The 17,160-nt window shown below is 44.1% G+C and overlaps 1 protein-coding gene across 1 annotated transcript in view; it reads right to left on the bottom strand.

Moving 5' to 3' along the window:
- The window catches only part of LOC139536584 (zinc finger protein GLIS3-like), a 31,578-nt gene extending 18,350 nt beyond the window's left edge, over nt 1-13,228 (bottom strand). Inside the window, 4 exon segments of the mRNA XM_071337233.1 lie at nt 5,227-5,595; nt 5,597-6,404; nt 6,566-6,761; nt 13,093-13,228. Of these exon segments, the coding sequence (XP_071193334.1) occupies nt 5,227-5,595; nt 5,597-6,404; nt 6,566-6,738 (1,350 nt within the window). The 5' untranslated portion in view covers nt 6,739-6,761; nt 13,093-13,228.
- Between the last annotated feature and the right edge of the window lie 3,932 nt (nt 13,229-17,160).

Here is a 17,160-nt window from a genome sequence, read left to right as displayed (position 1 = left end):
GGAACTAAGTGAATTAACACGGAACTACTGGGGTTTCAGTCTGAATGTCTTCTTTCAACTTAACAACTGATATGCTTAAATGCACACTGTGATTACACAAGTGAACCTATTACTCATTTGAACCTGGTGCAGAATAGAACACCCAACACTAAGAAAATGTACAATCAGATTTTTTACAGTATGAAAGGGAAATGGCATATGAATGAAGGCCTTTTTTTGGTAAACCGTAAGTGACATACTTTGAGGCCCAATCAATCAAAACGGGTAACTCCAGGGTAAGTCAAGATATACAGCAGTCAACATATCGAGAGCTTGGAATGATAACCCACTGGAAACACACTAGTTGAATCAATACTGTTTCCACATAATTTCGATGAAATTACATTAAACCAACGTGGAATAGACGTTGAATTGATATCTGTGCCCAGTTGGAAGGGTTAATCTGCATTTTTGCCAAAACTGAGTTATTGACACAGACTTGTTCCTTACAATGTTCTCTACCTATATAATATTCTAAATACCCCAATTCATGTTGTTAAGTTAAAAATAATACAAGAATTGGGGTAGATTTATAGGACTACTGTTCAACCCCTATTGTACACTTTTCTCACTTTCCAATATTTCAGGGACTGAACAATTGAATATGGAAACTTTCAGGATAAATCAAACCACTGTATTTTTGATTCACCAATATTATATTTGGTGCGTAAAGGCTCTCTAAACCTGTTTTTGAATCATTTATGAATACATTTCTAAACCTAAATAATATACCAGATCAAAGTTGGTTTAAATCTACCAAATGGTACTGAAAAGATGAATATCTGTATTTTTAGATGGCTATCTTTCAGTGAGTCTGTTGAGAAAATTCTAATCAAAGGTAAACCAAATTTAAAGGGGTGGCTTTAGATAAATATACTGAAAACCCTATTGAATGAAAACTCCACAAGAAAATCTATTGGCCAGCAAGTGGGAGGGTTTTCAGCGGTTGAATTACCATACCTGCAAAGCCCGTTACGCACCTACATAAGGTAAGTTTGAATACCAACTACAGAGAAGTGCGTAAGAAAGACCTGCTTATTCATTCCTGATTCAGAGACTCCTCCAACTTGGATTTCAGGAAAACCAGGGAATTTATTGAAAGTTCCCGGAATTTTGCAACCCTATTCCTGTCAATCATTCCTCACAATAAGCCAGAGCGTAAATCTTGAACAATTGGCTGGCATGGCATATAAGACCTGGTTCTCTCTCTCTGTGAGAGGCTCTGTTGTCTAAGTCTGGATCCTGTCAGGATCCTGACTTTGATTGCTTAGACTGTTTTTGTTCAGTAAGTCTGGGTTTTCTGATTGTTTCTGTCAATAATGGACTGACCATGTTCAACTTCTTTTCAGTAGGACTTTTTTATCTTATGCTGCTGAGTCATACCTGGGATGATGGGATGGTGTACAATGGATACAGATGTATGATCTTAATTTGAGCCAGTTTGCTACAGTAGGACAATAATCCTGAAGCAACAGGAAATGTGAATTATTATGTGGATTATAGTTAATGGACATTTTTGTAGGGGTTGATACATTTTTCGTAAGCTTTTTTAAACCTCAAATACATTGAAAGTTCACCAGCAACAGGGTGATAAATGTAAGATTCTACCCGTAATAACACACAGTTATAGAAACAGTATTCCACTTTTCATGTAGTCTAATTTTGGCTAGCCTAACCACTGATCAAGCAACATTATGGACTAAATGTTCAAATCCTGTTGCTGCAGGATTATTTTGTTGCGACAATACGGGTCAAATGAAGATCCTACATCTGTACGTACAAAATGGCACTCTATTCACTAAATATGGAATAAGGCGCCATTTCTGACACACCCAATGTCTATTCTGTTTTTGGGTAGGGGGTCAGATTACACGGTACACAGACCCATCCGACTACAACTGCAGCCTCCATAGCAACGGGACTGGTTAGCACTAATATGTGAGTGTTTTGGAGCGAAAGGTCGACCACAGGTATGCATCCAGTTAATAATTGACTAACCAAGAAGCGGCGAAACAAGACAAGGAATGAGAATGATTGGTCTATTCCTTATCTGAACCTCAAGTATGTTCCCAGTGGGATTGAGAGTGTGGGGTATCTCTACAATTGTCCAGACTGTGATCTTGAGTATGAGTGTGATGTTCTCTCCTTGGAAACCTAGTTAACTCTACTCATCCAGCTCGATGATCCTAAAACAGAGCCCAAGCTCATTACTGCAACTAATGTGCATAGATGTTTTGCCGCTATGGCTCCTGAAGTATACCTTTAACTGCATTCACAACACAGTAGAACTAGGACGATTAACTGAAAATTAACGACACCGACGAAACCAATCACTTATCGCAGGCATTTTGCTGATATCGTTCAATGCAATAAGTAGCCTGTACTAGAGAAATGTAAATACGTTTGAAATAAGTTTGCTAATATGGGTGATTGTACTAGGAGAATTGATGGCAACAACCATAAAACTAGTCGTAGTAGTTTAAAGGATAATACATTTTATGTTGTAAATGTATTGTTATATCATTATCGCATCAAGTCAGGTAATTTAGGGCAAAATATGGATTTTAGTCCATATCACCCACCTCTAATATACAGTGCAGTACAATTCATCTGTCAACAGACAGAAAACAGATGGCGCTGGGGAGACGGATGGCTCAGATGGCGCTGGGGAGACGGATGGCTCAGATGGCGCTGGGGAGACGGATGGCTCTGGCCGGATACGGCGCACTGTAGACCTGGTGCGTGGTGCCGGAACTGGAGGCACCGGGCTAATGATAAGCACCTTCCTACTAGTGCGTGGAGCAGGGACAGGGCACACTGAACTCTCAAAGCGTACTCTATACCTGGTGCGTGGTACCGGCACTGGTGGCACCTGGCTGAGGGCACGCACCTCAGGACTAGTACGGGGAGAAGTGACAGTGTGTACAGGACTTAGGAGACGCACAGGTGGCTTAGTGCGTGGGGCCGGAACTGGAGGCACTGAACTGGATACACGCACTATAGGGAGAGTGCGTGGAGGAGGAACAGGGCTCTGGAAATGCACTGGTAGCCTAGTGCGTAATGTAGGCACTGTAGGTACTAGGCTGGGGCGGGGAGGTGGCGCCGGAAATACCGGACCGTGCAGGCGTACTGGCTCTCTTGAGCATTGAGCCTGCCCAACCTTACCTGGTTGAATGCTCCCGGTCGCCCGCCCAGTACGAGGAGGTGGAATAACCCGCACCGGGCTGTGTAGGCGAACCGGGGAAACCATGCGTAAGGCAGGTGCCATGTATGCCGGCCCGAGGAGACGCACTGGAGACCAGACGCGTTGAGCCGGCCTCATGACACCTGGCTCAATGCCCAATCTAGCCCTACCAGTGCGGGGAGGTGGAATAACCCGCACTGGGCTATGCACACGTACAGGAGACACCGTGCGCTCTACTGCGTAACACGGTGTCTGCCCGTACTCCCGCTCTCCACGGTTAGCCTGGGAAGTGGGCGCAGGTCTCCTACCTGCCCTTGGCCCACTACCCTTTAGCCCCCCCCCCAAGAAATTTTTGGGAGTTACTCACGGGCTTTTCGGGCTTCCGTGCAAGACGTGTCCCCTCATAATTCCGGTTTCGAGCTTGAATCTCCGGCTTCCATCCACGTCTCCTAGCTGCCTCCTTAAACCACCGCTCCTGGGCTGTGGCTGCCTCACTCTTCTCACGAGAGCAGCGATATTCTCCAGTTTGCGCCCAGGGTCCTCTACCAGACAGGATCTCCTCCCAAGTCCAGAAATCCTTGTTGCTCCGTCGAGCATTCCCATACCGCTTGGTCACATTTTGTTGGTGGGTGATTCTGTAACGGCTGTCGCTCTCCTCATCCTCGGATGAGGTGAGGAGAGAAGGATCTTCAGACCAAAATGCGGTTTGCGGGAAATAAGCCATCTTTTTATTTATAAACGAAAACTGATGAAGAATGGCAATACGAAAAAACAAACACTTTAACAAACTTACAAAATAACAAAACGACGTAGAACGAAACCTGAACATAAACTCACATCACTAAATGTTAACTCACGGACAGGAACGTTACATCAAAACACACGAACAGCCAAACAGCCCCGTAAGTGAATAACATCGACAACGACGAAGACATCACAGGAGACAATCACCCACAAACAAACAGTGAGAACGCCCTACCTAAATATGACTCTTAATTAGAGGAAAATGCAAACCACCTGCCTCTAATCAAGAGCCATACCAGGTAACCCAAAACCAACATAGAAACAGATAACATAGACTGCCCACCCAAAACACATGCCCTGACCATAAACACATAAAAAACAACATAAAACAGGTCAGGACTGATACAAAACATCAAAAGAGACTAGTGAAGAGAACCAAAACGTGGCCTTCTTTAGCAGCACATCTAAGAGAACCACCAGCAGCAGCACTAGGCCTGGGAGCACCTATCTCGGGGGATCCAGCCAATCCCCTCATCAGAACCAGGTCCAAGGATACATGGCTTTCAGATTAACTCCATTCAACTGTCTCTCTGCTTGGCCATATAACCAGACCGATCAGAACCGGGCCAGGGGGCATCAGCTTCACAGAACCCCAGCCAAGTCTGTACCTGACTTGGCACTAATAAGTCTTATTGGCTACTGACAGGCTTGGTAGAGCAAGAGAGGGAGAGAGGGGGGGGGGCAGACGGGGAGAGAGAGAGAGCAGGAGGCTTACTGACTGGTGCCCTGCCAGATCTTAAGCACTGCACTGTCTTTGTGCTGATTTAATAACTACATAATTGAGTTAACTCTCATGTCAATTTTCACAGAGCTGGCTAATTAGCCCATGGCAACAGTTAAAAGGAGAAAGACCATATTTCTGACCCCAACCTTTAGCCTTCAAACATACATCAGAGCACACAAAGGCATTAAAGAGGTACAACATGCGTACTTCAAGATGTCTATTTCCCTGGCTGGTTGACTCACAGTAGACAGGAGAGACAGTCGGGAAGGGAACTGCTGCACTCACTAACCTCCTGTAACACACTTATGGAAAAAAGGATGTTAACCATTGTGCATAAGGGGGATGGTATGTAAAGCTGAGGTAAAATTGGGTTCAGGTAAAGCCAATGGATTCTGAAGTGGATGACTAAACAGATACACACTTGCATGTTAAAGACAGTTTTGAGGTCTTCACCAGAGATTGATTTGCTATGTACCGTGCACTTGTTGGGTTTCTCTCCAGAGTGGACTCTCATGTGGATGAGGAGTTTGTAGCGGGCATTGAACGGCTTGAACCTGCGTGGACACACCGCCCAGAAGCAGGTGAAGTCTTCGCCCTTCCGCTGGTCCACATGGCGCTTCTCTATGTGCCTAACCAGCTCCTTCTTTTGGTCATACACAGCACTGCAGTCCACCCAGCGGCAGCAGTGCCCCCCACTGTAGTCCTCCAGCTCCCCCTCCTCTTCCTCCTGCATGGGGAAGAGGGACAGGGGATGGGGCACGAGGCTGGTCCCATGCCCAGGGGGAGCTGGGGGGGGCTGAGAGACAGGGCCCTGGGACTGGGCCTGACCCTGGATGTGGCTAAGGTCTTTGGAGTTGGCGGTGCTGGTAGTGAGAGTGGTAAGGAGGTGGGGGGCCCTGCGGTGGACTATCTGATCTGATGATGGTGGCCAACTCTAGCTGAAAGTGTAGAGATGGCACCAGGTCATTAGTGTTACTGGCAGCCCTCTGTGGTGTCCCTCCCTCCTCTGGGAGACACTGCTGCTCCACCACCATGTTAGCCATCTGGCTCTCCAGCGCCCCGCCCTGCTCCAGCCTCTGCATGCGGCCACACTCCAATCCAGGTTTGGGGTCACTCAGTGGGGTCAGAGCGAGCGTGGAGCCTGGTAGGCTGAGGAGGCCTGAAGTCTGAGGATAGGGGATACAGCTCCCTCTCACCCCCAGGAAATGGCCATAGACCTCAGGCTGGAGGGGTGAAAGGGTGTGGTGGGAGGTCGGAGAGCTCCGGGAGCCATTGATGTAAGCCACCAGCGAGGTGGGCGAGGTACGGATGATGGAGTTGAAGTCAAGGCCATGGCTGTCTGACAGAGGTGAGATGGAGAGGGCCTTCTTTTTGGAGTGGGCTGAGTACTGCCGGGGGCTGTTGGCATCTCCCCCAAACAGGTAGGAGGGCAGGGAGGCAGAGTTGGAGATGCTGGTGCCCCCGGACATGGCAGTGCCAGGGGGCAGGCTGAGCAGCTCACCCCCCTTGCTGGCCTGGGTGGAACCCTGTTGTGGGCAGAGTGGAGGAAGGACCCGGTAGCCATAGGGCCACTCCTGTCTGCCACTCAGAACTGACTGGGTCTCTGCTAGGCTCAGGGTGGTGGATGCCAGGGACTCTCTGGAGAGCAAGGACCTGAAGAAAGGATAGAAGTACAAGGGAAATCTCACAAATGAGTAACACAACTGTTTAATATAGTACTGTATGTTGACTTTGTTTAGAGTACAGAAATCAGTGTAATGACAAGAGTTTGGCGGTATACTCCCTCACCTAGAGTGGTGCAGAGGTTGACTCACCTGGCATCTGTGTAAGGTACCACCAGGCCTTGTGGGGGTTGGTGGTGTGGTACCAGAGGCCCAGAGGTGTAGGCCTGACTCGTGACAGGAGACACTGGACACAGGCTCTGGACCACCATGGGACTACAGGTGACCCAGAGGTTAGCACCAGCCTGCTGGCCCAACACTTGCATACTTGGTCCTGAGACAAAGTAACCTGGTAGAGACAAGTTCACCATTAGAGGGTTGAGGGTTCACCACCAAGGTCATATTATATAGGGACATAGGAAATTAGACCATATACTTTACAAATCATAACAGTGAAAAAAAAGATTACATTTTATGGGTTGGAAAAACGCTTTCAGTGTAAACTTTAACGACTAAAACCAGATGTAAAGTATTTTTTATAATCTTTGAGAATTAACAATCACCAAAATAAACGCTAGACAGTCAGCGGGAATTGAAAATTTAAAAAACAATGAATTTAGCAGTATTGATTTTGTTATTATGTTTGAGGAAACGAACACAGAATTATTATCCACGGCAAAATGCATAGAATTGCAAAATTTTCTCGAAGCTCCATGGCAAAATGTCTAGAATTGCAGGAAATTAGCTTCAAAACTTTTTATTTTTTTATTTATCTCAGCTCCATGTTGAAATGTATAGAATTGCAGGAAGTTTCCTATAAAATTCAGCCGTGCCGGCCACGCCCATTGCCACGCTGTCAACGGTGGGTGTAGCTGGTGCATGGAAGTCAGGCGCAGGAGAGCAGAGATGAATGTACAAAGCACTTTACTTAGGCAATCATAATACAGAACGCAACGCGTCACAACACAAAATGCCCAAGGAAACAAGATGAGGCAGCAAAAGTACAAAACCCAAGTACAAAGTACCGGCTGCCACAAAGCACGGGTAATAAAACAAAACCTGGCGCAAACCAGCCGGAAGCGTGCCAACCTTGACAATAAACAATACCCCACACAGACAGGAGGGAACAGAGGGTTAAATACACATGTAATTAGTAGGAGATGTAAACAAGGTGTGCAGGAAGACAAGACAAAACAAATGGAAAATGAAAGGTGGATCGGCGATGGCTAGAAGACCGGCGACGTCGACCGCCGAACGCCGCCCGAACAAGGAGAGGATCCGGAAGTCATGAAACACGCCTCCTACAACGCTCACCACCTAAGCCCCCTTTTTATCCAGAAAAAACTCTGTATTACAAAAATCATATTGAATCAGAAGCCTATATCTGAGCACTCCAGCCTCAACATTGCAGTGTTGTTGCTTGTGCTAAAGTCTTTCAATCAACATTGTTTAACACAGCTTGAAACAAGATGAAAAATAACCACTTTTGTAAGTTAATTAATGATAGAATGAAGCTTTTCTAAGTAAATTATAGACAAGACAATATAATATATTGTCTATATAATAGAAAGAAGGTTGTGGAGAACTCTCACTGTGTGTATTTGTAGTGAGCGCTTCAACTACTGCAGTCTTCTAAAATGTGGTTGTGGCATTGTCTTTTGCATCCAACCATTGTCATCATACTGTATCTTAGGTCTCTCTTTATGTGGTGTTGTGTTGTCTCTCTTGTCGTGATGTGTGTTTTGTCCTATATTTATAATTTAAACAAATATTTTTAATTCCAGCCCCTGTGTAACGTTCGTCGTTAGGAGAAAGAGAGGAGGACCAAAATGCAGCGTGATGATTATCCATTTTAATGAACACGAATAATCTAACAAAAACAACAAAACACGAGAACGAAACGAAACAGTCCTGAACGGTGAAAAATACAAAAACACAGGAACAGGAACAATCACCCACAACCCACAATGACAAAACAGGCTACCTAAATATGGCTCCCAATCAGAGACAATGAAAAACACCTGCCTCTGATTGAGAACCATATCAGAACAAACACATAGAAACAGACAAACTAGACATACAACATAGAATGCCCACTCCTATCACACCCTGACCAAACAAAACATAGAAACATACAACGCAAACTATGGCCAGGGCGTGACACCCTGTCCCCGCAGGAGGCCTTTTGCCTTTTCGTAGGTCGTCATTGTAAATAAGAATTTGTTCTTAACTGACTTGCCTAGTTAAATAAAGGTTCAATAAAATAGATAAAATGTATCTGACATACATTTCTAGTTTTTACCGGCAGTATCTGACTTTGATTGAGATGCAATGAATCCATGGTTCAGGGTCTGTTCATCTCCATCACAGTTCACTTCACCATATTAACACAGCAACCTGTGTTTGCACACCAGGGACCCGTGAGACAGACATCTTCAACAGAAATCAAACACAAACCTAATGGTTTTTGTCGTGTTCAGTAGACCCTTACGGAAAAACCACATGAATTTCACGTGATCACATGGAAATTGTTCCAGAAACATGTTTTCCTGTGATCACATGTGCTCTTATGTGAAGTTAATGTGATCAAGATTTGAACATGTAATGCAACGTGATAACATGAAACTACACAATAAAATGTGAACACACGTGAATTATTCCAAAAACACATGTTTAATCATGTGGTTTTTCTGTAAGGGGAAGCTTATGAATCCTGAAATTCCCCCTAACAAACCTGAACAGAAACACTTTCTGCTCTGTTCATTACAGATGAGATTTATTTTCTTCCTCTTTTTCCTCCTTGGGTCATTTGGGGACAAGCTTTCTGCTTAGTTAATTATCAATAAACAGGCCAGGGAAAAAGGAGGTCTGGGGTGGAGTGGAGGTTAGGGTGGGCGGACGATATTGAGGTAAAGTGAAGTATGAAGAAGTCAATGTACAGTAAATCAGTGCTACTTTGAAGAGAGGCGAGAAGAGAGGGGCTGATTGAACAACTCTGCTTACAACATATCACTGTGAGCCTGTCTTCTGTTCTAGGACATGTGCACACTGCGATCTTTCAGTTGAGAGGAAGAAGAGTTCCTCAACACAGGTCCTGTCAGAGCATATCCAAAATATCTAAGTTTTAAATAATAGTTTATGGTAGGAAACCAGAAGTGGTTACTTCAATAGGACACTTCAAACTTATTTGGAGTGACATCCTCATTTACAAGTGTATCAGCATTTAACATGCTGAGTGATGACCACTGCTCTAAGGTCATTAAGGTCACACTATATCCTACTAATGGGACAAAATCTGAGGCTGCTCAAGTCCATAACAGTTATCTTACATAGAAGATCAGGACATCATCATTGGCTGTTTACCCATGTGTCAATGTATTACTCTGTATTTAACGTTGTTTATTACAAGGCTTGCAAGAAATTACCTTTGCCACCACTGTCAGAGCAGTCAGACGCCAAGCGCCCCGACATATGTAAGACATTGGTGGCTGCAAGGCTGGTGGGTGGGAGTTGAAGGGTGGGAACTTTTTGCCCCGACATATGTAAGACACCTAAAATATTTGGCTGTTTCCCATTGGTCAACACCTGCTTGCGGAGGCTCAGGGCAGGAAGCAGGACAGAACTCCCAACGTTTGTCCTGGAGCTGAGGGGTACTGGACAGGGGCAGAACGGCATATTTTTACCTTGTCAGCTTGGGGATTTGATCTTGCAACCTTTCAGTCACTAGTCCAACACTCTAACCACTAGGCTACCTGCCGCCCCAGGTAGCCTAGTGTTGCCATATGCGACTCGTTTCAGGAAAATAGGCATATATCGCGCATCACTACTTCATAGGAGAGGCATTTGAACGTAAACTTAAAAAAAAAATCTAAGTGTGTTTTTTGTCAGAAATGCTTTCTGGAACATGTGAACTTTCATGTGCCTTAATAACAAACTTGTATGCCATCTGTAAATATGAATAACATTGTTAAATTACGAGCCTAGTTTGTTTAGCCACGAAAAAAGAGAGGAACCTTCCCGCTAGCCATGATCGGCTGAGACAATTGAATGGGCTGGACTTGCCGAGAGATGAGTTTGGATTGGTCTGCCATGTAGCATGCTTCTGTCTATAACAAAGGGCTGCTCAATATGTGTAGGTAATAACTGCGAACGTGTTGTTCTCCATTTTCTGGAGGACTGAGTTTTGAAATCAGTGGAATGCCTGGTGGAAGCAGAGGATGATACGTAAGGAGATGGAGAAAATTCTGCCGTTTGATTGCAAATATGTGCAGGGAGTCGAAAAGAGAACAAACAGAAGGCTGTTGTGTCTCCGGATTACATCTTAAAACTAAGGGCAACCATGGCATCCGTGACAAAGGGAGAAGTGTCCATCCATGTATACGGGTAAGATAGTCTAGCTAGCTACATTTTCAGATATTATAAGTTTCTGATTTAGTCAGAAAGTCATTTTCAGTTCAAGTTAAAACGTACTGTTAGCTAGCTAGCTAACGTTAGCTGGCTGGCTCGCTAGCTAATCTTACATGTATGATCTGTATAGTAATATTATTCATATTGTCACATTCCTGACCTGTTTTCCGTTGTTTTTTTATTTGTTTAGTATGGTCAGGGCGTGAGTTGGGGTGAGCAGTCTATGTTATTTGTTTCTTGTTTAGGTTCATGGTTAATTAGCCTTATATGGTTCTCAATCAGGGGCAGGTGTTTGACGTTTCCTCTGATTGAGAACCATATTAAGGTAGGCTGTTCTCACTGTTTGTTTGTGGGTGATTGTCTTCCGTGTCTGTGTATGTACCACACGGGACTGTTTTGTTTGTTTAGTCTGTTCCTGTTCGTGCGTTCTTCGTGTTATGTAAGTTCTCATGTCCAGGTCGGTCTACGTCGTTTTTTGTTATTTTGTAATTTATCAAGTGTGCTTCGTGTTCGTCTTGTTTAAATAAATTCATCATGTATTCCACACAAGCTGCGTTTTGGTCTGTTCCATGCTCCTCCTCAGACGAGGAGGAGAACGAACGTTACACATATCTCAGAGCCATTTGCATTGCTAATTATTGCCTAATGTTAGCTAGCTAGCTAACATTGAACCTGTTTGGTTAGCTACCCGCAGATTCATGCAGGGTAGTAATGCTATGAGTTGGGATTATGGTTAATTGTTTAGCTAGCTAGCTACATGTCTAAACAAAAGACTCCACTATGCAAGTAACCATTTCATTACACCTTTTGTATCCTGTGCATGTGACAAATAACTTTGATTTTATTTGATATAGTATGTGTTTACCAGAGACGGTAATGTGAAGAATATGACCTGCACCAAAATCAAATTAGGATATAACGTCAACGAGACAGTGTCCAAGTTCTAAAATTCTCTGGTAGAATGCTCTGCTTTTATTTCGTCACACTCACAACGGTAAGCTATTTTCTGTAATTGGCTCGCTATTAACTTGTAAATAATGATCTTGTTGTGAGTTTATTTTCCTGTAATAATGAAGACAAATGAGCTAAAGTGAAGACGTTGTCAGCTATATGATATGGCCATTATTTGAACAAGCTAGCTGGCTAACAAGCTAGAAATGAACCAAAACATTGTTTAGAAAGCTGCTTTTAGTTGCCTGGTTTGCTAGATTAACATATACTAAATATATATTTTAAATTAGTGGGTTAATTGGTGCTGAAATACACTAGCTATGCTATTTTGGACCACCAGTCTGTAGTTTTTGTGTTTATACTTTTTCATAACGATAACAACACGTTTGATGTCGGACGACAATGGAATGTTCATGATGACACTGCATCAACTGTCGATAGACGTAGTATTAACCAGCCTTTAGTCTTTAAATCTTTGGTTGTTTAGTACATGGCCTCATGTGAATCCTTAAAGAGATGGGTGGAGCTAAGGCTTAAGAGGGTGTGAATCATGCTGAATGGGTGTAGACAAGAAAGAGCTCTCCAGTAGGTTTACCAAAATAATCCAGGTCCATTTTCTCAAAAGTGAGGTTACAAGTTTATCAACTTTCAAAGCAGAATTACTTTCCCCATTGTTCCTTAACTGTAGTGTTTGATATACCATTTTCTAACTGAGTCTCTACTTTTATCTAATGTAAAAAACACCATTTCAAATGTTGCTACATAAGACTGAATCAAGCCAGTCTAGTCTGTCACATATAGTCTACTCTATTCTCGCACCTACAAAATCAAAATATTGCATCCATTTTCAAGCATGTCTACAATGTAATACAATTATATAAATTCTAAGTTCACATATGGTGATTAGTACCAAACTGTTTATGAACAAGGATAATAATACAGGATGTTGCAAGATAAGTGTATTCAAGAGGTGATATAGGCCTAATGAATTCACTAATGCACTTTCTGTCCAACACACATGATAGGCTATGGTCAATAAAATCGTACATGTTATTTAATTAAAAACAACTTTATACAAAACCAATTGCAGTTTCAAATTACTGTTGGCTAACGTTACTTCGTTACAGAAGATGTGTAATTTGCAAAGTGTGTAATTTGGTAGATTAGCATTTATTAGCAGAGTCATTTCTAAGAAAAATTATTTTATACGTTTGTAGTATTAATACCTTACGCAGATTTAACGTTTACAGTAAAGTCAACTAAAGTAAATGACAATGCGAAACAATTGAATAGGGAATACAGCCACTGACATTTTTACTCACCTGAAAAGTATTCACTTAAACTATCGTCTGTGAATTCGCGCGCAGTAGATTGACAAGAAATTCAAATTTTTAGCATTTCTCCAACCTTAACCCTTTTCCTAACCTTAACCTAATTCTCCTAACCTGCTGCGTAAGTTCTGCTAACCTGCTACGAAAAGTAAAATCTGCCAAAAGCTGTATCCCATCTAGTCAACCCCCCCTCCACACCAACCCAACCAACTCCAGTTCAGGCTCCATTGTTAACTACTTTTCTCCTGGCGTCTCGAGTGTTTGCCCTGTGGATCCTGCTCCGAGTTGGCATAGCAACCATTGTGTTTACTCTAGGGTGACTTGAAAGTAGTCTGCTTGGTAACCCGTATAGAGGAGGAACCCTCTGGACAGGGGCAACACAGTCAATAATATTGTCAAGAGAAATGTAAGGGGAATATACGACATATTGTGCCACTCACTGCCAAATAAATGCATTTTCTATGTTGTCTCAGACAGGGAGCTGGTCAAAAACACTATTTTGGGGACATTGACGTATGTGGGTACCATAGATATAGAATAATTTTAGCCAAATCAGTGTGATATCAGGGAGGTTCTGAGATTCTCAGGTGTACAGGGATGTATTATGCCTTTTATGATCAGTGGGTCATCTTTCAGCCCCCATCCCCTCTCTGATTAAACCTGTTTAAGTGTCAAGAAGAAAATGCAGGTAAAGTAATGAGAGTATTACTGGGGAAATACATGTCGAATGATAACTTATATTGCATTTGCACTGTAACTCTGCATTGTGAATTTTAGGCTGTGTATTAGAGTGGAAGTGAGGCAGATTGGTAATTTGGCCTCATCAGTTCGATGTCAGCTTTCAGGAGGAAGTCAGTGTGATGAAGATATCTAGTGGAGAGTAGAAGTATGATTAATCCTCAACGAACAGGATTCCACCAGAATAGGCTGGTGGGAGGAGCTATAAGAGGATGTGCTCATTGTAATGGCAACGATATAGAATAAATTATACAGTATCAAATACATCAAACATATGGAAACCACATGTTTGACTCTGTTCCATTTATTCCATTTCAGCCATTACAATGAGCCCATCCTCCTATAGCTCCTCCCACCAGCCTCCTGTGTATTTCACATGTCCCTTTCCCTATTCTGTCTTGCTGTCAATATGAATTAATTCCCCATTTATCATTTAATAATTAATTGCATATGAATAGTACTGTGTGTAATATTAATCAGCTCACTGGACTGACGTATGCTATGTATGATTTTCTGTTCTGTAACCTCCTTGTATGTAAAAAGTTCTCCCTCTTACCAGCAGGGGCTACTGTTAGTACACCAATGAGATGGTTTAGGAGTCTAGTAGTACAGTATTTAAGTGTCCCTTTTGGACAGACATAGCTCTTAAAATACATGAAATGGCAACATTTGCAGCCTGTGGAGGTCAACTATGTGATTGGATGTTGTTTACAAGATTATCATGACAATTCTATGTACTTTCAGGGTATGTTTCCTTCAAGCAGCAACCTTCCGCTGATCCCACTGGGATTTGGCCTCTCCTTTCCCTCTCCTTTCCTTGGCTAAGCTAGCTACGGTGGGTTTGTAAATGTCAGAGCGTGGCAGAATATAACAGCAGTAGGGCTGGGGGCAAAGCAACAACACAGACTCTCCATCTTCACTACAAACACTGATACAGCAGTAGGGCTGGGGGACAGAGCAACCACGCAGACTCTCCATCTTCACTACAAACACTGATACAGCAGTAGGGCTGGGGGACAGAGCAACCACACAGACTCTCCATCTTCACTACAAACACTGATACAGCAGTAGGGCTGGGGGACAGAGCAACAACACAGACTCTCCATCTTCACTACAAACACTGATACAGCAGGAGGGCTGGGGACAGAGCAACAACACAGACTCTCCATCTTCACTACAAACACTGATACAGCAGTAGGGCTGGGGGACAGAGCAACCACACAAACTCTCCATCTTCACTACAAACACTGATACAGCAGGAGGGCTGGGGACAGAGCAACAACACAGACTCTCCATCTTCACTACAAACACTGATACAGCAGTAGGGCTGGGGGACAGAGCAACAACACAGACTCTCCATCTTCACTACAAACACTGATACAGCAGTAGGGCTGGGGGACAGAGCAACAACACAGACTCTCCATCTTCACTACAAACACTGATACAGCAGTAGGGCTGGGGGACAGAGCAACAACGCAGACTCTCCATCTTCACTACAAACACTGATACAGCAGTAGGGCTGGGGGACAGAGCAACAACGCAGACTCTTCATCTTCACTACAAACACTGATACAGCAGTAGGGCTGGGGGACAGAGCAACCACACAAACTCTCCATCTTCACTACAAACACTGATACAGCAGGAGGGCTGGGGACAGAGCAACAACACAGACTCTCCATCTTCACTACAAACACTGATACAGCAGTAGGGCTGGGGACAGAGCAACAACACAGACTCTCCATCTTCACTACAAACACTGATACAGCAGTAGGGCTGGGGACAGAGCAACAATGCAGACTCTCCATCTTCACTACAAACACTGATACAGCAGTAGGGCTGGGGGACAGAGCAACAACGCAGACTCTCCATCTTCACTACAAACACTGATACAGCAGTAGGGCTGGGGACAGAGCAACAACGCAGACTCTCCATCTTCACTACAAACACTGATACAGCAGTAGGGCTGGGGGACAGAGCAACCACACAAACTCTCCATCTTCACTACAAACACTGATACAGCAGGAGGGCTGGGGACAGAGCAACAACACAGACTCTCCATCTTCACTACAAACACTGATACAGCAGTAGGGCTGGGGGACAGAGCAACAACACAGACTCTTCATCTTCACTACAAACTCTGATACAGCAGTAGGGCTGGGGACAGAGCAACAACACAGACTCTCCATCTTCACTACAAACACTGATACAGCAGTAGGGCTGGGGACAGAGCAACAACACAGACTCTCCATCTTCACTACAAACACTGATACAGCAGTAGGGCTGGGGGACAGAGCAACAACACAGACTCTCCATCTTCACTACAAACACTGATACAGCAGTAGGGCTGTGGGCAAAGCAACAACACAGACTCTCCATCTTCACTACAAACACTGATACAGCAGTAGGGCTGGGGGACAGAGCAACCACACAAACTCTCCATCTTCACTACAAACACTGATACAGCAGTAGGGCTGCGGGCAAAGCAACAACACAGACTCCATCTTCACTACAAACACTGATACAGCAGTAGGGCTGGGGACAGAGCAACAACACAGACTCTCCATCTTCACTACAAACACTGATACAGCAGTAGGGCTGGGGACAGAGCAACCACACATACTCTCCATCTTCACTACAAACACTGATACAGCAGTAGGGCTGGGGGACAGAGCAACAACACAGACTCTCCATCTTCACTACAAACACTGATACAGCAGTAGGGCTGGGGACAGAGCAACCACACAGACTCTCCATCTTCACTACAAACACTGATACAGCAGTAGGGCTGGGGACAGAGCAACCACACAGACTCTCCATCTTCACTACAAACACTGATACAGCAGTAGGGCTGGGGACAGAGCAACAACACAGACTCTCCATCTTCACTACAAACACTGATACAGCAGTAGGGCTGGGGGACAGAGCAACAACACAGACTCTCCATCTTCACTACAAACACTGATACAGCAGTAGGGCTGGGGGACAGAGCAACAACACAGACTCTCCATCTTCACTACAAACACTGATACAGCAGTAGGGCTGGGGACAGAGCAACCACACAGACTCTCCATCTTCACTACAAACACTGATACAGCAGTAGGGCTGGGGACAGAGCAACCACACAGACTCTCCATCTTCACTACAAACACTGATACAGCAGTAGGGCTGGGGACAGAGCAACAACACAGACTCTCCATCTTCACTACAAACACTGATACAGCAGTAGGGCTGCGGGCAAAGCAACAACACAGACTCCATCTTCACTACAAACACTGATACAGCAGTAGGGCTGGGGACAGAGCAACAACACAGACTCTCCAT

The sequence above is a fragment of the Salvelinus alpinus genome, chromosome 1 (assembly GCF_045679555.1).
Source record: "Salvelinus alpinus chromosome 1, SLU_Salpinus.1, whole genome shotgun sequence".
Classification (NCBI taxonomy): Eukaryota; Metazoa; Chordata; class Actinopteri; order Salmoniformes; family Salmonidae; genus Salvelinus; species Salvelinus alpinus.
This window is presented reverse-complemented; position numbering and strand designations above follow the sequence as displayed.